This window comes from Halichoeres trimaculatus, unplaced genomic scaffold, assembly GCF_033239565.1.
Source record: "Halichoeres trimaculatus isolate MK-OKI-2021-1 unplaced genomic scaffold, fHalTri1.1 fHalTri1_scaffold_10, whole genome shotgun sequence".
Classification (NCBI taxonomy): Eukaryota; Metazoa; Chordata; class Actinopteri; order Labriformes; family Labridae; genus Halichoeres; species Halichoeres trimaculatus.
The window spans coordinates 7,594,013-7,617,417 of NW_027437187.1; the positions used below are offsets into that span (position 1 = coordinate 7,594,013).

General features: G+C 41.4%; 2 protein-coding genes across 8 annotated transcripts in view; both read right to left on the reverse strand.

The window, feature by feature from the left end:
- ndrg4 (NDRG family member 4) overlaps window positions 1-5,629 on the reverse strand; it is a 73,782-nt gene extending 68,153 nt beyond the window's left edge. For 3 of the 7 annotated variants that reach the window (XM_074676924.1, XM_074676925.1, XM_074676923.1), the window contains exons 1-2: window positions 5,469-5,625; window positions 1,702-1,775 (exon numbers count right to left, since the gene is read on the reverse strand). In XM_074676924.1, the coding sequence (XP_074533025.1) occupies window positions 1,702-1,775 (74 nt within the window). In that variant the 5' untranslated portion in view covers window positions 5,469-5,625. Of the gene's footprint in view, window positions 1-1,701; window positions 1,776-5,468 lie in introns of all 7 variants that reach the window. The other 4 variants (XM_074676928.1, XM_074676926.1, XM_074676929.1 and 1 more) reach the window with 3 other exon arrangements.
- The window catches only part of LOC141796179 (NACHT, LRR and PYD domains-containing protein 12-like), a 600,880-nt gene that overhangs the window by 550,443 nt on the left and 27,032 nt on the right, over window positions 1-23,405 (reverse strand). The window lies entirely within an intron of this gene.

Consider the following 23,405-nt stretch of genomic DNA (forward strand, 5'->3'; position numbering starts at 1 on the left):
CATGATCCTCATCAGGGACTTAATTAAAACATCATAAGATGAAAGCTCTGGGCACCTTGATAACAGCCCTCAGGGCCTTTGGACACGCCTTCCATAGATCAATAGAAATAGATTCACTCAGAGATCATTCAGTCAAACTGAATCAAGTCTTGATGCTGATTAGGAGCAAATTAAAAACATTTACGTCGATTATCAAGATTTGGTCCAACATTTGGTGTAATGACACTAGAAAACAGATTTTCTAACCACACAGAGACCAGCAAGACACTGCTGCTACATATGCCACACACAGACACATAAAAAAAAACAAAAAACAAAAACAAAAAACATGCATCTCAAAATGGAGTTGAAATTCAGTGGAAAATATTCTAATACTAGTAATATACCACAATAGCATTTGATGCCTGTAGATGGTAGAAGTTGAATCAGGCTTTTAACTTTTCTTTCCCTTTTTTTGTTTATAGTCCTTACTTTTAGCTACTAATTAGACTCTATCAGTGTGTTTACGGCATCATTGCTCTTAGTTTCACAAAGTGCTGTTGGTCCAGTGTGTCTCATGCACTCTTACAGCATGAAGAAGCGATGGTAAGGGATGACTTAGGGATGAGAACATGCTGAGAAGCGGCTGCTGGCAACCCATTTGATCCCACTGGCAGTGATAGTTGCCTCACTGTTGTATTTATTTATTTAGTTTATTATTATTATTTTCATTTATTTGTTGTACTTCTGGAACTCCTTGAAGTGCTGGTTTGACTTTGGATAGTAGCAGCAGTAGTTTAAGTTCTAAAATTAAAAGTTGTGAAAACATTACAATAAATAAAATAATAAAATAATTATTAATTAAATAATAATAATAATAATAATAATAATAATAATTATTATTATTATTATTATTATTATTATTATTATTATCATCATCATCATAAATAAATTACAAAAAATTAAAGTATGTGTTTGCACTAGGGAGGCCTAAGGAATGTAATCCAGGGTCTAAACCTCGAGGCTAAACTTCCGCACTGGTTATTTCACAGGGTAAGTCCATTTTCATTGCCTCTCTTCTGTCTGCAGCTCGATTGTTGTAAAGTAACACAAAATTATTCCTAATGTAGCCATTAGGAGCACTTTCCTCCTGTTGAGCATTTTTCAGGGGGAAAAAACGGAAAAGTATGAGTCATCATTTGTTCCTTTAGGAGCTGGTCTGAGCTAACAGCTGAGTTAAAAGCAGTCAATTTAGCTAAAAAGGGCAGACAAAACTGAATTAATGCTATCCTTATTTGGAGCGCCTGGCATTTATACATCTAAAACAATGAAAGGAAGGATTCTGAAGAGTGAAATCTCTCCAACAGATTCTTGTAAATATAAGAGGAGTTTGTAGTTTCAGGCTAATCCCTAATATCTGTTCCTGTATCTGCTTTGATCTGAGAGCGATTGCTGAATAGATTTGTCAGATGGCAGATGGACCACTTGTCCTGTTGCTGTCCCATGCATGTTTGTTTAGTAATCAGAGGATGAATATTTGTTGGATTTAATGGCTTTGGCCCATCGCTGCAGAATGGATGTGTGAAACACTGACTGACTGATTGACAGAATGGAACGGATGGAAAGCCACACAGGCTGGCTGTGGGCGGCGGGCGGGAGGGCGGGAGGGACCTGTGCAGCACGGTATGGTACGTTATGGGGTGGCTTCACAATCCTACGTACATGGTCTGCAGGAGGCTCTGTGGAACCGTGCAGCCAGCCTTGGGAGGGAAGTTCCAAAACAATCCAGGCCCCATCTAGCAGCAGGTATAAAAATACAAGAGACAAGATCTACTGTACTGGTGTTGGTGCATTGCAGGTGCAGAGGCAGTAATAGGAGTTAAAGGGTTATGCTGAAGCAAGACAATTCATGCAATAAAACTAAACAGAGCATACAGAAGTTATCAGGAATATCCTGTGGCGATGGGCATAAAAGCAAGGGAGAGAAGTGTTAAGGTTAACAATGGAGAGAATCAGACTGATCTTGACTGTTTGATGCCAATCTAGCTCAGCTTTGAGGCCTCATGCTGAGTGAAAAATGCCCCTGGATTATCCAGAGTACATGTAATCAGCTTGTAATAAAGGCAAAAAAGCAGTTCAACAGACTTATAGTTACGTTCTCAAATAGTTCAAAGCTAATTGGAGAAGAGATCCAACAGAAACATCCAGAGAAAATATATTAACATGCAACACACGTTAAAAACAACACGGCTTTCTCAGTGGTTCACTTATGCTGCCAACCTCTATTGTGTAGCTTTGAAACGCCAGAAAGAGACAGAGGAGGGGTGACGGGCTGGTGTTTAGAGACTCCAAAGAGCAGAGAGTAGATTCAAGGCAGAGAGACCAAAAAAAACTCTGGTAAGAAGATTTTCAGTCTCAATGAAGATAAATCATATCAAACGGAGAGTACAGCTATCTACACATGTAGATAGTAATAGTAATATTACTCTACTTAATATTTTAAACTTTTTACTGAACTGAGTGTGAATCTCCAAGCCCCTGAAGTCTCAGACAGTTTTTCCCCCACTGTGAAACCAAAAGATAACTTACAATTACAAGAAAACACCATCTGCAATGGTATCATGTTGGCCCTTGTGCCCACAAAATGATCACATGATCTGCACAATATGATTAGAACTGAGCACAAGGTTATTTTCTTGTGTGACCGAGAAATATTGTTACCTTTCTTAATAAAAATAACAATAAGTAACTTTATATCTTGTGTACATAATATTTGTAATAAAAATGGGTTTCTGAGGACCTGAAGGGCTCTGTATATCATAAACAAACTGCAGCAAAGAACTAACCATAATATTCTCAAGGCCAGTTTCTACAGAAAAAAGGTTATGATCACAATTTTTTTTACCATTTTCTCAAACTAAGAAAGTAATCACAATTGTTTGATTGAAATCTGGACTTATTTTTCTCATTTTCTTGAGACAAATCTCATTTTCTAAAAAAATTATGGGAAAGTTTATCTCTTTTGAAATTTAAAGCTTGTTTTCCTAAGATAGCAAAGTAATTTTCTGGCTATCTAAAAGTCAAATCAGTTTGTTGTCTGCTCTCATTGGCCCAAAATTACGTTATAAGTTATCTTTGGTACTGGTGCATACATGATTGAGGAAAGTTAAACCTATTCCTCTGATTCTTGACACTTTCTATTAAGTAGTTAAAGTCATTTTCTCCTAATGCAGATGTCTCTACATATCAGCCTCTGGAGTGCTCTCTGCTGCCACTTTGCTTTGAGCTTCATTCAGTGGTCGAGCATTGTAACTGCAAGTCAATTTTCTCTGATTATTATTATTAGAATTATTATTATTACTTTTATTTCTATTTCATTTTTATATAAATAATAAGAAGAATAATAAATAATAACAGTAATATTTATTGATTTATTTTTTGAATTCAAATTAGTTGTAAAAATGTGTGAACATATATTTAAATGTTTTAAAAAGCATAAAAAAAATAATTCATCAATATAAATGGAATTACCCAAAGGGTAAAAAAAAATATTCATTCATTTTTATATGATGTTCATTCTGATTTATGTTGAAAGTGCATGTTGACCACTGGTGCGGACATGTCTGTTAGTTATGAAAAAAAATATGTATATATAATTTATTTATTCTTTTTTGTTTTTTTTTTTGTTTTTAAAAATTAAATGGTGCCCTAAGAAGAAGCAATAAAAATACAGATAAAAAAAAAATATTACAGGCCCAAGATACGAGAAAAATCAGTCAAGATCTCCAGAAGACAGGTGACATTAACTCATTATTATAAAATAAAAGCATCTGTCTTTAGTCATGATCTTTTAAGGCTTCTGCAGTTACAGCAAGTGCCTAAAACATCTTAATCCTTTGTTATAAAAAAAAAAAAACTTCTCCACTTTCCCCCCAATTTTTAACAAGCCTTTGAAGTTTTCTTTGACAACTTTGCCAACTAAAGAGCCAAACCTGACTGAAGACTCAGCTCTAATGAAGCCTGGTGTACCTGTTCCTGAATTGGCTAATCTCATAGTTTTTGGCGCCCAAGTGGTGACAGCTCCTGGCTGCTGCAGAACAGACTTGATGCTGAAAAAACAGCCTGGACGTAGCCTGAAGAACACCTACTCCTGCTGTGCTGCTAGATCACATGACTTTAACACCTGCACCTGAAGTCGAACTCTGTGGAAACTTTAGGTAGACTACAAGTTCAAGCTCTGAACACTTTGATTAATGATCTTTCTTTGGATAAAATCATCACCTGGCACTGAGACTTGTTGAAGATTTGAGTCACTGTTCACTGCCTGATCCAAAACTCTGTCATGTAACGATGAGCTGACAGGAGCAGACAGGGATAAGGTGTGAGCCATCATTACTCTGTGGCTCACGCTGGAACAAAAGCAGGAGTGTGTTGCTCTTTATAAATCTATTTTTAAACCTCGAGCTGAGAAACAGACCCACTCCCAAAGGGAGAGACAGATCTGTGCTTCAGAGGCAGTTTCATGTGCTAAAGAGGAAAAGAGGAAACGGGAAAAACAACTTCACAAATTCCCTCTGAAAAAGAAAACGGTCGATCGAGGAGCGTTCTGGATTCTTGATGGCGACATTATGTAAGAGCGCCAAATGAAAATGGGACACTGGGAGCGTAGCTGGAGAGTGATGCAAAAGAATACGGTCTATTGCGTTAAACCATCCTGTTCAGAATCTTTACTGCATAATTCAATATAAAAAGAGAAAAAAAAAAAAGAAAAACCTGAAAGACTTTTTTTTCTTCCCAAACATAATGGCATCACTTCACATTACAGGAACACTCTGTCAGGTTTTGCCAGCAGATTCAGCAAATGCAGGAAGATTTAGAGCCCCACTAAAACAAGACTGCACCAAATGCAATCAACTTTTATGACTTCCACCGACTATTGACTCATCATTCAACTTCACTGAGTCTTCTGCACACTTTCCTCCCTTTTTTCCCCCAGTTACAGTTAAACCTGCACTCATACAAGCCGTCACAACATGATAGAAGCTGAACTAGACGTCTGTCGCTTCCTGTGCTCTGAATGTACAACTTGTGTCTTGAGCAGGTTATGCTTTTCATGCCTCTGCAGATGCTGCCTATGGGAGGCGTAGTGTGCCCTGTGAGTGTGTGTCCCTGTGAGCAAGGGTGTGTACATGTGTGCGTGGGAGTGGGAGGGGGGGATGAAAAGTTTGGAGTACAAAGCCTCAGCAGTCGTATTCACACACTCTGAGCCAAAATCTCGCCCTCGTTTCAGCACCCTGCTGCGCTCCATCACAAATCACTTACAGCACATCGTAGCGTAAACCTCACCTCTGCTCGACAGATTAGGGACAAAACTGGAATACATCACTCAGCTCAGCTACAAACAGAGTTAAACCTTTAATATCAAACACTAATTCAAAGTCAGATAATAAAAAAAACACATGCTGGAGGCAGAAAATGTCGGACTGTACCTGTAGTGTGGTTCAGAGCTTCTTCAGTGGATGAAGTCGAGTTTAGCTTTTGTTTCGGTCTGTGTCTGTGTTTGTGTCCCTCAGGCTCCAGAGGACTGCTGAAGTGTACGTTGGCAAGTGTGTGTGTGTGTGTGTCTCGGTGGGTGCACTAGGCGGAGAGAGAAAGAGACAGAGAGATGCAGACTCTCTCTTTCTCCCTCCCCTTCAGATGATAAACAGAGAACACGTGGCCTCACCAACGATGCAGCGCACAGCAACGTAAAGAGACGAAGGGAGGAGAAAGAGGCAAGAAGAGAATTAAAGAAGGGTGTGTGTGTGTGTGTGTGTGTGTGTGTGTGTGTGTGTGTGTGTGTGTGTGTGTGTGTGTGTGTTTGTGTGTGTGTGTGTGTCCTGCTCTTGACAGCAGGACACTGCAGCTCTGAGCTGGCAAACATCACCTCCAGAACAACTCACATTTCAGAACATGTTGACAAAAGTGTGATACAGTTATCCTATTCTCAAAACAATATCCCACACACACACACACACACACACACACACACACACACACACACACACACACACACACACACACAGTCTGGATACAGCAACCATCAAATACACTGTCCATGTTTGGGTAACTGCGGCATGAAGTAATGGGGACACTGATAGCAGCGTCCATGTGTCTCTGATATTCAACTGGCTGCTGCTCCACATCAAACGTAACATCATTTGATGTCACAGTGACCTTTTTCAGGACTGTGAAACTCTGTACTTTATATAAAGCTTCAAACATGTCTGATTTTCTTTTCAAACATTGTTTTTCAGATCAATTCTTTGCCTCAGCTGATGTTTGCCCCATGTACAGAGGTTATAGCCCTCGTTGCTACGATCAATAATTCGACCCCTAGCCTTAATTGGTCATCTACTGCATGTCTTCCTCATAGACTGTATACAGAGTGGACAGCGTGGTTCCTCCATTTACCATTGTACTGTTTTACAGCCCTAATGCCCCCGTCACAGGCTCCGCCATTGGAGCAGTTGTGCACCCAGAGTCTGTTTTCCAAATCGCCTACTACGCTAGCAGTACCTACTATGTTGGCTGAAATTCAGTATGTAGTAGTCAAACTGCAGTATACTAAAAATCCCTGGATGTCCTACTGATCCAGGAAAATTTCTCAGTATGCAACGGACCAGTCTACCTGGCATACTGTTTCCCACAATGCACAGCGCTAACACTGTTTCTCAACGCAGGTGGCAGGTTTTGGTGAATTATTGCCATCTACTGGAATTAATGAGCACTATAATTACAACACAACACCAACGTTAGATCGTCAATGAGAAAGGAGTGAAGTGATGCAAAGAAACACCTGTAAATATTGTCAATTGCAGTCGCAAAAGAGTTGTTTACTTTTAAAATTAATTAGCCCGTATAAACCACTAATTACCTTTTTAAACCGTACATGGATCATAAAGAAGTGGTTTTTACATCAGCTGTAAAAAAATAAAATTCCCATTCAGATTTATTTTCAGTAAACGATATAACTTTTGGTGTAAGATTAGAAATCAAGAATGATGATTCTGCAACGATATGATTAACAAAATAACTAAATACCAAGATCTGCCAATTGCTTGTTTTGCATATTTATATTAAAGGCAAAAAAAAAACAACATCATCTGTAGCTCAGCCCTCTGAGACTGGAAGACAGAGTAGTATATTTCACAACAGACCCAACAGAACAGTCATACTACATACTACAAGCAAAAGCAGTAGGTAGTTTGTACTGCCTACTACATACTACATTAACATGTAGTATGTAGTAGGCAGTTTGGAAAAACAGCCAGAGTCTGCGCAGTAAAGACGATGAGGGATTCTGGGAGAATCTTACTGGGGCTGGGTGACAAAAAATAATTATTTTTTTCTTTAGAGATTATGATCACTTCTTGGCTCCCCGTCCCGACATATTTTACAATCCCAGATAAAAATACATATGAACCGCAGCTGTCAATCCTAGTTAAACGTGACATAAGACCGCATTCTTAACCTCTTATAACTAATGAAAACTAAACTTTTCATTAAAAAGAGGACTTGGATACAAGGCAGCCAAACGATATCTTCAAATCACCACAACGATCAGACATGAGAAACATTTCTACAAGGTGTATTAATTTTTTAAAGTTTGACCACAGCCCATCTGGAATGACCGGGGAGATGGATTTTTTTTTATCTATGCTGCAGCCAGCCACCAGGGGGAGCAGTTTTTGTGGAGACCTCACTTCAAGCCAAGCAAGATGACATCCATTTTTTTTTACAGTCTTACAGTCCCAGCTTCCAGCTCTACACATTTTATGTCTGTCAGTGATCAAGTGATTGATTTGCCTGAAGCCTTGTTTTAAAAAACAAACACCATGGGCTTAGTCTACTGAGCACTAAATTGCTAAAAATTTACACAAGGTACTGGTGGGCAAGTTGCGGGTGATCGACTATGATTGCATGCAAAATTGAGAACAGGTACAAAGTGGTGTAGACCACCCTATTCAAAAGAGGGCCTTGTGTCTGCTCCCAGCTGTCACCATAGAGAGTTGTGCTCAAACACACCAGATACGTCTGCAGTCCAGCCAGGCAGCAGCCTCCGGTCTAAGAATATGAGACAGTGCTTAAGTGCTAAAATCTGCTATTTCTTCAGTATCTGCTTGAGGCTGGCTCCAGAAGTACTGGAAGACACATACACACCAAGCCAAAAAAAAGCTGTTTTCAAAGCAGAAATTCATCTATTTACAGCCTGGTTAAAAAAAAACGTCTCCTGTCTGAAACGTTAATTTCACCATCAGCACACACTGTAAAGAGGTAAATTTGTTGTAACTCGGCAGTTCAGAGGATAGAAAGATCGTGAGCTCACCCAATCAGAGGCACAGCTCAGCTCATGTGACCAACAGTGCCCAATATTTGTTCTCAAAGCCCCTATCACTTCCAATATGGCCTCGATAGCAGATTTGCTTCAAAAATCTGTTTCAGAGACACATGTGACGTCAAGTAGAGTACATTTGTCAACTAACATCAGCTGTGTGTTCAGTCCAACAAGCAGTGTGACCGACAGACAGCTGGAGTCACAGACCGAGAAGTTCCCGGGCTTCCCGCTCCATTGATGAGTCTCCCTTCATTCATGTTGGGCTGTAAAACCTCAAACCTGTTTACTCCTGTCTCCGCTCATTATGTCCAATGATCGTTGTAGTCAAGCTAAACACTAACTGATTTTGACATAGTTTTTTTTTTTTTTTTTTTTAAGTCACTGAGTGTTTTTAGCTTGTTTCCGTGCACAACTTCCTGTCCCGCTCGATCTTCCTTGTGGTGAGTTGATACATCACTGATCTGGCATCCGCCAAAAATAGGATGGCTGTGTATTACCTGAGACCCGCTGGAGCAGATGCACAGCTGGAACACCATTTGAAAGGTTGTCCGTGAAAATGTGAATGCTGTGAGCAAAAGCAGGAGATCTGCCCATGAATAAAAAGATGTATGTAATCAGATCTTATTTCTGACAATCCAAATACTGACTGGCACAGAAGATTCTGTGTTTCCCTCGTCTGTTGTCCCCACCCTTCGCTGAACAGATCATATGATCAGAGTCGTGTAGAAACCGCTGATGTTCAGAGTGTGGCTTCGCTGTTTTATTTTGACAAAGTCTAAAGATGATGAGGCAACAAGGCTCCTCAAGAAGCTGCTTCAGAAGAAACAAAAATCCTTCCATACACTAAAATTACTTCAATGATTCAGGACCTGCTATCGGTTAGTGATGAGTAGGGATGGGTACCTGTAAGGTACTTTTACAGGTACCGACCTAATTCTGTCTAAATAACGGCGTGTTGATTCACATAAAACCAAAAGGTACCATGTTTAGGTCCCTTAATGCATCCTTGTGACTGTGAGAGAGTGGAAGAATGGGGGGTTTTCCATGCTGGACATGAACACAACATTGCAAGGTTATATACTGAAGGATAAATATGTTAAATTGATAAAATATACATGTTTCATTATTAATCAAATTGATATTGTTTACCACATAAACACAAAACAGTACCAGGCATTGGTACCATTGAGTACTGGTACCGATTGCCAGGTACCAGGCATTGGCACCGTATCTTTCACAAGAAAGATATTACCCCTGGTGATGAGGTTTGTCTTTGCCACAGACTATCTTGAGGAAAACACAGATCTATCTTCTCACTTCTAAACTTAGTCAGCCAGCGTGGTGTTGTCATAGATGCTTCAATATGCCTTAAATCAATCCGGTCCTGTTCGACCCAGTCGGGAAGCTGAGACGTATGATCCATGAAGCATTTCGAAATAACCACAGACTGTATAATACATGGACGTAGCCTCTGCTACGTCACCCATCTGTTCCTGGAACTGTGCATTAAAGCCAATCCAATCCCCTGTCTACCCCCACACAGACTATGTTAGGTTTTTTTTCCTCTCCCTCCAGGTATTAAATAAAGATTGTTTTGCGTCTTTAATCATCCTTTTGAACTTTTATCAGTCAGTGCTTTCTTGACTACTCAACAAAAACCAAGTAAACACACTTTCACCTTCCCTCATTTACTCCAACAACGTTCACTTCTTTTCCGCTCCACTATACCTTCATCTGCTCCTTCCTTTGGATTCTTGTTTGTTTGTTTTTGTTTTGTATGTCCTGTAGCTGTACCACGATATTTTTTATCAGCCATTATTTCACCTCTTCGATCTTCCATCCATGCCATCATCCTCTCTCTTCTCTTCCCTGCTCTGTGTGTGTGTGTGTGTGTGTGTGTGTGTGTGTGTGTGTGTGTGTGTGTGTGTGTGAGCGTGTGTGTGTGTGTGTGTGTGTGTGTGTGTGTGTGTGTGTGTGTGTGTGTGTGTGTGTGTGTGTGTGTGTGTGTGTGTGTGTGTGTGTGTGTCTCCTGTAGACATGTTGACCTACTTAGCTCCTCTCACTCTGACTGACTAGACAGAAGCCCTACAGTGATGGAGAGCTACACTCTGCTTTCTAACGTGTTAAAAATGTGCATTGGTTCCTCTTGGTACAGCTTGTTTCCAGTGTGTTTAGTTAAAAAACGATGAATGGTTCACTGTTTTGTTGGATTAGCATATTCTGCATTATGTTGTGAAATTAAATAATTTTGATGCAATGTGAAATCTGTATGGCGACTTTTTTTTTTTTCGGCAAACTCTGCTTCTCATCTTGCTTCCTTTGATGTTTTTGAACTCTCACATTTTCTCATCCTGATAAATCTGTTCATTTAAAGACATCAGCTGTGACAGTCGTTGAGTTTCTGCACAATGTACAGAGCTTTAGCTTTATACAAAGTAGCCTGTGCACTGTACACGTGTAGTTTGGTGAGACATTACTGATAGAATTTGGTTTGTAACCTTGACAGAAAATGTAAATGTTCACATCATTGAAGGCACAGTAGCCACCCAAACCGTTCTGTACTCAAGCACAGACTTAAGCAGGTATCACACACACACACTTGCGGCCCGCCTATGCCACTGTGAAGCTTCTGTTTACATGAAGTGTGATCACAGACAGCGTTGCTACAACTTTAGAGACTTTTTGACTGATGCGAAGTCGTTTGGTCGTTTGGTCAGACACGGCCCTCTAACACCCCGTTACTGTTTACAATGATTGTTGAGAGGAGCGATTGTAGCGATCATTCGTCATAGATCATATGTCATGGATCATACACACTGTACACATGCTTGTGCTCATGCATAAAGTGAACTGCGCTAAAGCCCACCTCTCCGAAGCCAAAGCAGAAAAGTGCTTAAGCATGACACACTTGTGGTCACATTGGCCAAACAATCTGGGCTTTAGCGCCATTGACTGTATATAGAGTGGACAGTGTGGCTCCCCCATTTATCATTGTACAGTTTTGAAGCCAAAATTCCTTCGTCACAGGCACAGCCATTGATCAGTTGTGCAGCCAGAGTCTGCTCAGTAGAGACGATGAGGGATTCTGGGAGAATCTGAGTGGAGCTGGGTGACAAAAATCAAACATATTTTTTTCTTTTGAGGGTCTAATCACTTCTTGACTCTACCTCCTGACATATTTTACAATCCCCCCAAAAAATACACAAGAACGGCAGCTGTCAATCATCATTAAACTTTACATAAAGCCTCGTTTTTAACCTTGTATAACTAATGAAAATGAAACCTTTCAGAAAAAAGAGGACTTGAATACAAGACGGCCAAATGATATCTTCAAAACACCACAACAATCGGACGTGAGAAACATTTCTATGAGGTGTATTCATTTTTTAAAGTTTGACCACAGCCCATCTGGAATGGCTGGAGAGATGGATTTTTTGACCTATACTGCAGCCAGCCACCAGAGAGAGCAGTTTTTGTGGAGACCTCACTTCAAGGCGAGGAAGATGACGTCCAGTTTTTTACCGTCTATGGCTGGCGCATGCCCAAGCTTGGAGCAGGTTTATCAGTGTGACCCCATCCTTAGAATTTGATTCATCTCAGTGTTAAAACTGACTTAATTGAACAGCATCCATTATACATGAGCTGCTGCATTTAAATCAGTAGAAATCTCTCGTGCGACTCCTACTTGCTCAGCTAATACTTACACTTTGTTAAAGGCTGATCTTAGCAGGGACATAGGAGCAGCGTTTCTATAGCATGACGTATCACGAGGATTGAGACTGAACCACTCTGACACAGGCTCAATCTCCACAATCTCCAAATGTGTCCATCAGCAGTTATGTATTCTGAAAAACAGCCTGTAGCGAAGTATCAGTCCTAGTTTCCAAAACTTTACAGCGACTTCCTCTGACTACATAGCCAGCAGAAGGTACAGATTATTAAGTAGAAGGTTAGGGTTAGGGTTGGGTTAGGATTGGGGGTCAGTAAAATAACTTCAAAAGAAGGCCACACAAAATCTTTTAAACATTTGTAAAACATAAAAGTCTAAGGCCTGAGAGTTGAGACTAGCATTCGTCCTGACAGCTGCTGGCACCTTCTCTGACGTTTCTGCATCGCCAGAAATAAGTTGATATTTGTTGACACGTGTCACAAGCTCTCACGTCAGAGTCTGTAAACTGTCTTATTCACTGCCGGACAAACCAGAGGTGGTGTTTTTCTCACAGGCAAGAGCAGACATGTGGTCAGACATGCTCTTCTCTCAGTTATTTATGTGACTACAATGGATTTTTGTTTAAACATATATGTACAAGCATATATCAATCACTGTGTGTTTAACACCCAGCAGAATAAACTAGGTTTCAGTTTCTCCTGTTTCCTGTACTTTGAGTGTCACCGGGTCACGTATAGACCACAAATTCACTATAATGGAACTGCAATCTAATATTTGGCATTAATTTAATTCAGCGCTCTCCTTGGTGTGTCTGTCCTCAGTAACCAGTCCACTGATTCAGATTAGAAAGCTGAGGTGTCACAGGAGCCCTGTGTTGGTCTACTGAAGGCTCAAACAGACTGTCTGGACCTGGACTGAGCGATCAGAAGGTAATATCATCATATGACTCATCGGTCTGTTGTGCTGTAAATTGGCCTCTCTGGATTTCATGGAGTGTAAGTGTGTTTGTGTGATAGAGCAGATATTGAGCACAAGGTGAATCATGAATCATGATGGAGGTTAGGAACAGGTGATTGAGTCACTTGTTGTTCTGTGTTAGTTCTCTGCATCTAGTATCTGTTCAGATAGGAGATACCTGGAACCAAAACCACCCAGTGGGTTATTTCCAGGGAGCTCTTGTGCTTTTCATTACAAAAAACAGTACAAACACATGGTTTTCAAAAGATTCAGGGAGGAAGAAGAGCTGTAAAATTCAAGTGTTTTCATTAATGTTTATGTATTGTTTGTTTTTTCAATTTTTCTCATTTTTGTGAACAATAATTTTGTATTGTGTAAATATGCATGTTTAATTGAGGAGTGGAGAAGGTGTAGGCTTTAAAATAAGCTTATGCTTCATCCTGCTTTTTGGATATGTTGGATGCATACTGTTATTTTTGTTTTAAACTTATGGATCAGCTAAGTGGCATACACAGACCTTTTGAAGGACAGGAGGGGAAAATAGTCGCATTCTCACCACTGGAGAAGGAACCAAGCTCCACATGTTTTGAAGGGCAGCTCAGCCTATGTTTTTGACTCTCAAGAGAACAGCTTATCAAGTTTTTACCAGTCAAGAGGGCAGTTTAGTGTGTTTTGCCAACCAGAGGGGCACTTTAGTGAGTGTTTTGTCTAGGGATGCACTGATCCCAAACCCGGTACCAGGCAATGGTCTAGTCTCGCCTCTCAAAGCTGGATCGGGTATCGCAGGGAAGGGGCTGATCCATAGCACGGATCCAGGTGACCAGCTCCGGTGCTATTGGCTACTAGTTTGTTGTGTTACCTCTGATGCACTGCCTTCGTTTTTTTCTGCATTACCAGTCAACACACTCTAACCCCGGATGAGTTGAATTTACTTAAAAAATGTGAAGAAACCATTTGCCCTAAAAAATCAAGTAACATATAATGAAAACTTGAGTGAAGTTAACTTGAGTTTTTAATCACAACAAATGAAACACTGCTGCAAAGTCCTGTACTCATGGTGGATTGAGATAAGATAAGACTCCTTATCTTGTCTCGATGTTGGGTTTCTGCTAATAAAATTGTATTAACATTTACGGGTCTAGACCTGTAAATGTTTTTGTAAAGTGTCTTGAAATAACATTTGTTATGATTTGGCGCTATACAAATAAAGATTGATTGATTGAGATTGACTAAGTTCATTTAACTTAATAACAATAATGGATTTTGTTTGTTACGCACTTTACATTTATGGGCAAATCTTTAAGTGCACATTTATCAGAAAAAATAAAATAATAAAAACAATAAAAACAGTTAAAAAAAAGAAAAATGTGGTCATGTTTATGCACCCTCATCAGGACCCGAACAGCACTGTTCTGAACAAACTGTTGCCTTTGGAGGCACTTGCCAGGGATCCTGATGAGGAGTGCGTTACAGTAATCCAGCCTGGAGGAGACAAAGGCAACTCAAAATCTTTTGGGAACGCAATTACTTTTCATAATAATCATTAAACTTAAAATTTCGGTAGCACTTTAGATTACAGCCCGCGTCTTACAGTGTAGTTTCCCGTCTCTTACAGTGTAGTTTCCTCAACTGTAGGGGTAACTCTCACACATGTACCATGACATTTTGCGGTACCTATCGGGTAGTTACGCTCGCGTCTTACAGTGTAAGTCCTGGAGTCTTACAGTGTAGTTTCCTCAATTGTAGGGGTAACTCTCACACATGTACCTTGACATTTTGCGGTACCTATCGGGTAGTTACGCTCTCGTCTTACAGTGTAGTTTCCCGTGTCTTACCATGAACTTATCAAAACAGTGTAATTTTCCTGGGCATATGCTTTTGCTGTTAATGTGCTACTTCCTCTTAACAATCAGTATTGTGAATAAAGTAGACCAATGATGAACTTAAACACTGTAATGTATTGATGAGTATGTGTTTCACACAATAATGATAAGACTTGCAGATGTAAAAAAAAAAAAAACTTTATTTTTTTGAACACACAGAGACCCCACATAGTAATTCACCTTTTAAGTAACCCGGCCATTAAGTTAACACTTGCCTCTGCTTACTGTCTAACTGTCCAGTACTTCCACTGCGACAACCCACTACTTTACCTGTAACTACTGGTCAACAACTGGAACCGGGCTGGATTTTAAAGTGCACACTTGTTGGCTTTACTTACTGTGTAATTACCCACTACCTTACCTGTAACTACTGGTCAACAACTGGAACCGGGCTGGATTTTAAAGTGCAAACTCGTTGGCTTTACTTACAGTGTAACTACCCACTTCTTTACTGAAACTACTGGTCAACAACTGGAACCGGGCTGGATTTTAAAGTGCACACTTGTTGGCTTTACTTACAGTGTAACTACCCACTACCTTACCTGTAACTACTGGTCAACAACTGGAACCGGGCTGGATTATAAAGTGCTCATTTATTGGCTTTACTTACTGTGTAACTACCCTCTACTGATGTGCACTTTATACTTAATCACTTAATCACTTCGCCGTGCGCACAGGGTGTGACCGGCACACTTTGCAAGTTTCCTGCACTGCCAAGAGAGGCGCAGTCAAGGCGCAGAGGAGCGCAGAAGAGCGCAGAGGAGCGTAGAGGAGCACAGAGCTGCGCGTCCACGCCTCCCTCTGCGCAAAAGGCAGAGAAGGAGGAGAAAAGCGTGAGTGGGTTTAACACAGCCGATTGGTCTGATTGGCAGCCTTTTCAGTTGCCGCCCCCTCTCTCTGGAACTCACTCCCTCAAGACATCCGCGACTCCATTGACCTCACCACCTTCAAAACCAGATTAAAAACACACCTCTTCCGCACTGCTTTCAACCAGTAATCCTGTCCACGTCCCTTTTCAATGCACTATGTTTTTACCTTGCACTGCAACCTTTTTGCTTTTATCTGTTTTCTATTGTACACTTATTTTTACCTGCACTTTTAACTTTTTTAATGTAAAGCGACTTTGAGTTGTGTAAAAGCGCTCTATAAATAAAATTTATTATTATTATTATTATTATTATTATTATTATTATTATTATTATTAAAACAAGTCAGTTCAAGTCGCACTCCATGAGGTTCGCCCTGGTACAGGTGGCTCAAGTTTGATTCCAGCCTGTGGCCTCTTTCCTGCATTTCACTCCCCACTCTCACCCTGATTCCTCCACAATACACTGTCCTCTCTTCTATCAAAGTCATAAAGCCCAAAAAACAACTTTGAAGAAAAAAAACCCCACTGGTGTCAGTATCGATCAATACCCAAAGCACAGGTATCAGTATCATTATCAACCAGAAAAATTTGGAATGGTGCATCCCCACTTTGAAACAGCCAAAACAACAATTTAACCTTTTTTTGGCTCACAAGTAGGCACAACCATTTCTCAGTAACTGGGCCAGTAGGGCACTTTAGGCTGCGTTTAGGCTCCCAGACGAGAACTAAATGTATTTTTCAGCAATTTAGCCAGGAGTGCACTCTAGTGCGTGTTTTCGGCTTCCAAGAGAGTACTTGAATGACTTTTTTAACATTTGGGGGAGGAATGTTCTTTGACACAAATTTCTGCTTCCTGGACGACACTTTAGTGTTTTTAGATTCCCAAGAGGGCACTTGATTGTTAACGTTAACTAATGCTTTTGCTTTTTTTTTTTTTTTAAGTTTTTACTGCTTCAGCTCTGTTTTCCGTTTGTGATATTTAGTGTTTATTCATACATGTTTGTAGAAAGAGAGTATAGTTCAAAACAGGGGCCACATTCCCTATATTCTTTTTAAAGATACTTAAGAAATTAAGACGATACTAATTCTCAGAGTGATTTTGTTTCAGTGTTTTGGCTCCCAAGAGGGCACCTTAGTCCAAGTGTAATTCAATGATCAGGCCATGAGGGATGGTAACAGTGTTTATTTAACGCTGCTCTGCTCCTGACATGTTTGTTTTTAACAGCCTGCATCACCACCTTGGCTTTGTTGATGGAGAATTCCTCTCCTTACATTCCTCAAACTTCGGTGTTATTGACCTGTTGGATCACATGGGCTGTGTTTGGGTCGCAAGGGCCCAAAACTGTCACTTTTTCCATACATTTCTATTTCTCTGCAGTAGATTTCCTTCAAACTGTAAAGACTGAAAATGAACAAGCCTTTGCTGTGCTAGCATGAAGGTCACCATTTTCTACAGCTCTTCTTGCCCACCGGACCTCTGCACTGGTCACATGACAGAAAACTACGAGCTTCAGGTTCAACCTTCATATTTCAACAATTGGGTTTGAACTCTACACCATGTCTTGCTGCGTGGTCTCTGTCCTCCTCTCTGTTACCACCAGTCAAACCATGCTGTTGTATTTGGTCACTCTCCTGATTTCTGAGTCTGATTGTCACCTGCATTGTGAAAATTTCAAACCATTGATTGCTTTGAAATGTCACATGAAAATCAACCTGCTCGGAAGTGTACTATTTGAAGAATCGGGCTCAGTGAATTGAATTCTAATGAATGGAATGTCATTACTTTGTGTCAGACTGAATCATTTAACCTTTGATGAAACCTCGGTGTGCTGCCAAGGCTCCCTCTTAGCACTCCAGGGGGCTCAGGAAGGCTGCTAATGTGGAAAGTGGATGAAGTGCTCCTACAGTGGCCCCTTTTGAAATCTGGTTTTATTCTAGGGACAGTTTTGAACAACAGAGATGCATTTTACTCAATGAAGAAACAACTAGAAGTTTCCCAAGCTCTGTAGGATAAACTTCTGCAAGCCTTTTGGGTTGATAGGAAACATGGATATTACCAAATGTAGTCCAAAATGTTTTTCATGAATATGCAAGTGCTTTTACTACAAAGACACAGAGGTTTATTCTTTTAGTCCTTCTTGGATAGGAAGGATCATACAGGAGTTCAATGACCTACAAGTGTTTCAAGTTCTCCAAATGAAAAGGAAAGAAGCTTCAATGCTTCCTTTATTGTCCCCTTTAGTAGAGGACCATCCTTTGATAAAGAAAGGAGGAAAAAATGACACAGTATTCAAAGTGTGCGTCAACTGTTCATGATGATAAGAGAACCATATGACCAGCAGCTGGCTTGAGGCCTCAGCAGTCTGCTGCAGATGTCACATACCACACAGAGAGCTGCCACCTGCAGAAGTTCCCCTGACGACTGCTGTTGTAAGCCTCATCACAAGGGGGCAACAGGGATCACAGAGAACTGACCCGGGATTGTGTAGTTTGATGTCAGAGGAACCATCTTCTGCTTGGTGGTGCTCCTGAAAAAACAAACTTGCTCCTCCCACACCATTGAACATCCAGGGAAGAGACACTGAGGGCTTTAATTTCGTAGACCAGGCGCAGGCGCAGGCGCAGGCGCAGGCGCAGGCGCAGGCGCAGGCGCAGGCGCAGGCGCAGGCCCTGCGCCGGCCCTGCGCCGGCCTTCGCCGTGCGCACAGGGTGTGACCGGCACACTTTGCAAGTTTCCTGCACTGCCAAGAGAGGCGCAGTCAAGGCGCAGAGGAGCGCAGAGGAGCGCAGAAGAGCGCAGAGGAGCGTAGAGGAGCACAGAGCTGCGCGTCCACGCCTCCCTCTGCGCAAAAGGCAGAGAAGGAGGAGAAAAGCGTGAGTGGGTTTAACACAGCCGAGCGCTGTTTTCACCAATCAAATGAGCGCCTCCCCTCGCCTTTAAATGCCTTGCGGTCGAGGCGCAGCGTCTGATTGGTCTGAGTGATCTCTAGCACCGCAGAAACAGTGCTGGTAGAGGAGACGGTCAGATCTGCTGTCCCTGCTGCAGAAGAATGGACAGCAGGGCACATCGGAGGACACGAAGGGCGTCACCTTGTGGGCCTGCTCCCGGGACAGATTTAATCTGTTCCTTTGTCATTAATAGGAGTACAAAATGAAGAGGCAGTTACACAGCTGGCTTATCCATTCAGAATACTTTTGATCCACCTGCACTCCTGGTTTGTCATCGCCAAATAGCAGAACCTTTGGTGATACACTGTATACTCTCCCTGTGTCTCCGCCTCATCCTCCTTACACTAATGTGCTCCACCTTTTTAGATCACATTAAAAATAAAGACTAAAACAGAGAAATATGGAAAATCATGAGTGACATACATTTATTTTGTCTCTTTTTTCTTCGTCTTTTCTCTCCCTCTTTTCTTTGAATTAAATTAAATGAGAGAAGCAGATTTATACTCAGTATCAGATGTTACGGCTGTTTATTGTTTAATTGTAAGATGTGCATCAAACTTCCAGCTGCCGTCAGGTTAACTTTCCATTATGACAAACGGCTTTAATCTGATATCAGATGTGATGGGACAGTTAATATAGATACATATGTATATGCTGATTCAGATGGTTATATTAAATAGTGATTACTGTGATTGTTTATTACATTAAAATGTGCCTGACACTCTGGAAACCTGCCTCTGAGGCTTTGATGACATGTGCACACATGTGCGCCTGTCACCAAATTACAGCTGCGGAGGGTGCGCTCCGCCTTGCGCCAAGGATAGACCAGGTTGGAGCTGGCGAGCTTTCAGCGCACTTTTTAGGCACAAAATTGTCACTGCGCCAACATGAATCTGCTGACACCTCCCCCTGCGCCGTCAAGCACGAAATTAGCACTGCGTAGGCTGCGCCAGGCTTGTGAAATCTTAAGAGTACCTGTGTGTTCACATTAACAATTAACTGGACTGCCCAGGTACTCTAGTACACAAAGCAGACTGCTTCTGCTCAGGAAACTCAGGTCTTTTGGTGTGGAGGGGGCTCCTCTGAAGTCCCTCTTTGACTCTGTGGTAGCATCAGCCATCTTCTCTGGATTAGTCTGCTGGAGCAGACATATCTGCTGCTGACAGGAACAGACAACAGACTGGTGAAGAAGTCCAGCTCAGTCCTGGGCTGCTCTCTGTGGAGTCGGTGGCTGACAGGAGAATGATGGCCAAGCTGTCATCTCTGAAGGACAACATGTCCCACCCCTTGCAGAAGACTCTTACATCACTAGAAAGCTCATTCAGCTGCAGTGTCTTACTGAGAGATAGCTCAAGTCTTTTCCTCCAGATGTGTCAGACTTTTAAAGTGGCTGTGAGGAGTTTGAAAGTGATCTTGAAAAAGTCTCCCTTCTAGATATATGCCTGATCGTACCACACTTTAAAACAAGATTATCAGTGCCAATACTGCTGGTCACAGGTTATTTTCAATAGCTACTTCTTAGCTTCCAGGGTGGGTTGCCGGATTAATTTACGGCACCTCTAGGTCTCTATAACAACACCACATCTGCCTGATCAGCTAAAGGCTAATTAGCCCGAGCTAAATGCTGATTAGCCTTTAGCTCGGGCTGTATCACTCTATAGCTGCCTGCTTGATGTCACATTTCAACATACTATGTAACTGTGCTGATAAATACCTTACCTTGATGCGTTGTATCAAGTAAAAAGTTGTCTTGAACAAATAAAATTTGTTTTGATCTGATCTCCATTTGATTTCAAAACAAACACACGCCTCACTAAAAGTAATTTACAGCAGTGTGCGTAGACTAAGGGCCACAAGCTGGCGAGGGAGTACAATTAAAACAGATCCTCCTCATTGCATCTTAAATTGAGAATTCATATTAACCTTTAAACTTATTTTAGCTTAGATTAGTCCTGTCAAGTTCTTGATCTGATGTATGTGTTTTACTATTACTGCAGCGCGACTGTAATTCTATAAATTTCCCCTTGGGAGTCATACTTAAGGTATTTTCTCATTTTATCTTCTGTTCTCTGAATTTATTTTTGTTTATTCATTCATATAGCCTAAATCAATATTGTTCAACCAGGATAAAGACACCATGTCCTATTTAGCATATGATGCATATGCTACCAGGTCAAGTTCAGCTTTAGCCCAATGATATATGAGCATAGCAAACTTTGCAGTGGCAATGAAAATGTCATACCCCTGGAGGGCAGCTCAAAAGGGTCAAGACTTTAGACTGTATAATTGGTGGACGCAGTCTCACCTACATCACTCATCTGTTTCTGAAACAGATTTCTGAGGCAAATCAGCTATAGCGGCCATATTGGAGGTGGAGTACAGTGTTTGCTGGTAGTGGAATCAGTAATTCAGTCAGGAAACGCTTTTTTCTGTTTGTGTTATGTTTTTTTTGTTTTTTTAACCAGGCTTTAAAAACGTTAATCTCTGCTGTGAAAACGTTTTGTATGTGTCTTCTGATACTTCTGGAGTCAGCCTCAAGCGGACAGCTGAGAAACAGCAGGTTTAGGAACTTCAGCATCATCTCATATTTTTTGACTGGAGCTTGCCACTTGGTCAAGCACTGAAATGCTGTCCTAATGAAATCTGTGATGAACAGATGCTGGCTTTTCAAGCACGTACAGTGAAGCAAGTTTTGGAAAATACTGAAGAAACATCACTATGAGCTCTGTTCAACCAAAACTTTTCCCTCCACTCAGAGTCACTGAAGCCCACTGACAACCCTGTCACACCAGTCTCAGCTGTGTGTCTTCACCCACTGCTCCCAGGTCTGGTGGTGGCAATGACAGGCTGACAGTGGTCTGGGATGAGGAAATGTGTCGCAGTTGCTGTTGCTTTCTTCTGCCTGAGTTTTTTTTTAGAAAAGTGTCATGTAAGTTCAATCAGTTAATATTTTTTTGTTAATTCTGCTACATCATGTTGGTATCCAGTCAGAAAAAGCCCACAGTATTCAACAGTGGTCTCATGTTTCTCAGATTTCAAAACTGCTGCTGTATAAAGTAGTTTTTTTAATAAATAACACAGTAAGCCAGAGAGCAGCGCTTAGAATAAACTCTAAAGGTGAACCCACAGTGTCATATTTTGGAGTGTTTGATGACTGACCAGCTGCTTAAAGAAGGAGAATATCGCAGTGGTTTCCTGATTTCCAGCACTGGAACATATACACCAGTTATCCCCCGGCTGCCTATTTTCTCCTGCCGGCTGCTTGCCACCTGCTGCAGATAATGAGGAGAGGCCTACGGCATGTTGGACTCCCTCCTCCCTCCCACCAACCCTGACAACATGGTATTGTACGAGCTGTTGCTCCTGTGCCAACGCAGGGAGGGCTGAGGGGGAGATAATACTCATTTGGAGAGCATAGCGGGGGTGTTGCTTCAGATACAGCTAATCCTCACACCTCATCACTGAGATGGGTCTGGCTGCTGCAGTGCTCGCCTCCACGGCTCTCTGTCTCTCTGCTCTTCAAGCTTTATATTCAGTACGTCTCGTGCTGTCTTTGTTCCCACCTCTAAGCCTGTCTTTTCCTCTGCTGCTCCTGAACGTATCCCCTCTCCTCTGAGGAATAAACACATGAAGCACTTTCAAAAAGAAAGGGATACAAGTTTAAAAGAAGAGAGAAACATTGATTAGACTGAGGTAGAAAATGTGATCTAACCTAACAAAATGACCAATTTGTTTTCACTGTGTTTAAGATAATTCATACTCAAAAACCATTCTAGTCAATCATTGCATTCACACAGCAGACACTGCGATCCGCCAGAGCCGTGATCACCAACGGCTGTGCGCGCCTGTTACGCTGCAGATCTATTTTTGCCAGAGTGCGCTACAGAAACGCATCAATCTCTGCAGAGCAGATCTGCCACACAGGAAATCAGACACAAAAGCGATTAGAGTATCCGGTCATTTCAAAATAAAGCTACATGTTCTGGCTCCTGAACATAAATCTCATCCTTGTTTATCAAAACTATGTCACTGGCACCTTAGCTTAGCTTATAACCCCTAGGCGCCACCCCGTTGTGGCTGCCTGTTAGAACAGCTCTCTCTTCCTTGTCTTTTTCTTGTAATTTTTTCATCTCTTTTTCATCATCTATGTATTTGTAGTGGATCATAACTTTGTATGGTTCATTTGTTGGTCATGGACAAAACTGTTTTTGTCTTCAGTGATATTATTTTTGCTCCAGTGTTTGTCTGGAGATCCTACATGTTTCCATGGCTGCATAGTTTACATGTGAAATCATCTGTTAGCAGCCTGTAGCTTGTCGATGCTAACTGGTGCAAGGCCAGATGTTTTCCAAAAAGATGAGGAGAAGGAGGTGAGGACGACGTGCTGGTTCTGAGGTGGGAGCTAAGAAGTGATGTCATCGACCTGTCCTTCCATCCATTGTTACTGGGAAGGTAAGATCTGTCTCCAATAAGATGGACGAGCTAGCCGTGCTAACCCAGCAACAGAGATAATACCAGCGAACAGAGTAGCATCATGCTATTCACAGACATGGCTAACAGAGCTAACATCAGACACCAACGCCACATAGGAAGAGCTTCACCTGCTGTGAGCAGACAGGATCCAGGAGACAGAGACTGAACAGACTGCTGAAGGAGCTCAGTCCTGGACCCTGTGGAGGTGGAGACTGGCTGAACTGGAGAATGATGGACAAGCTGTCATCA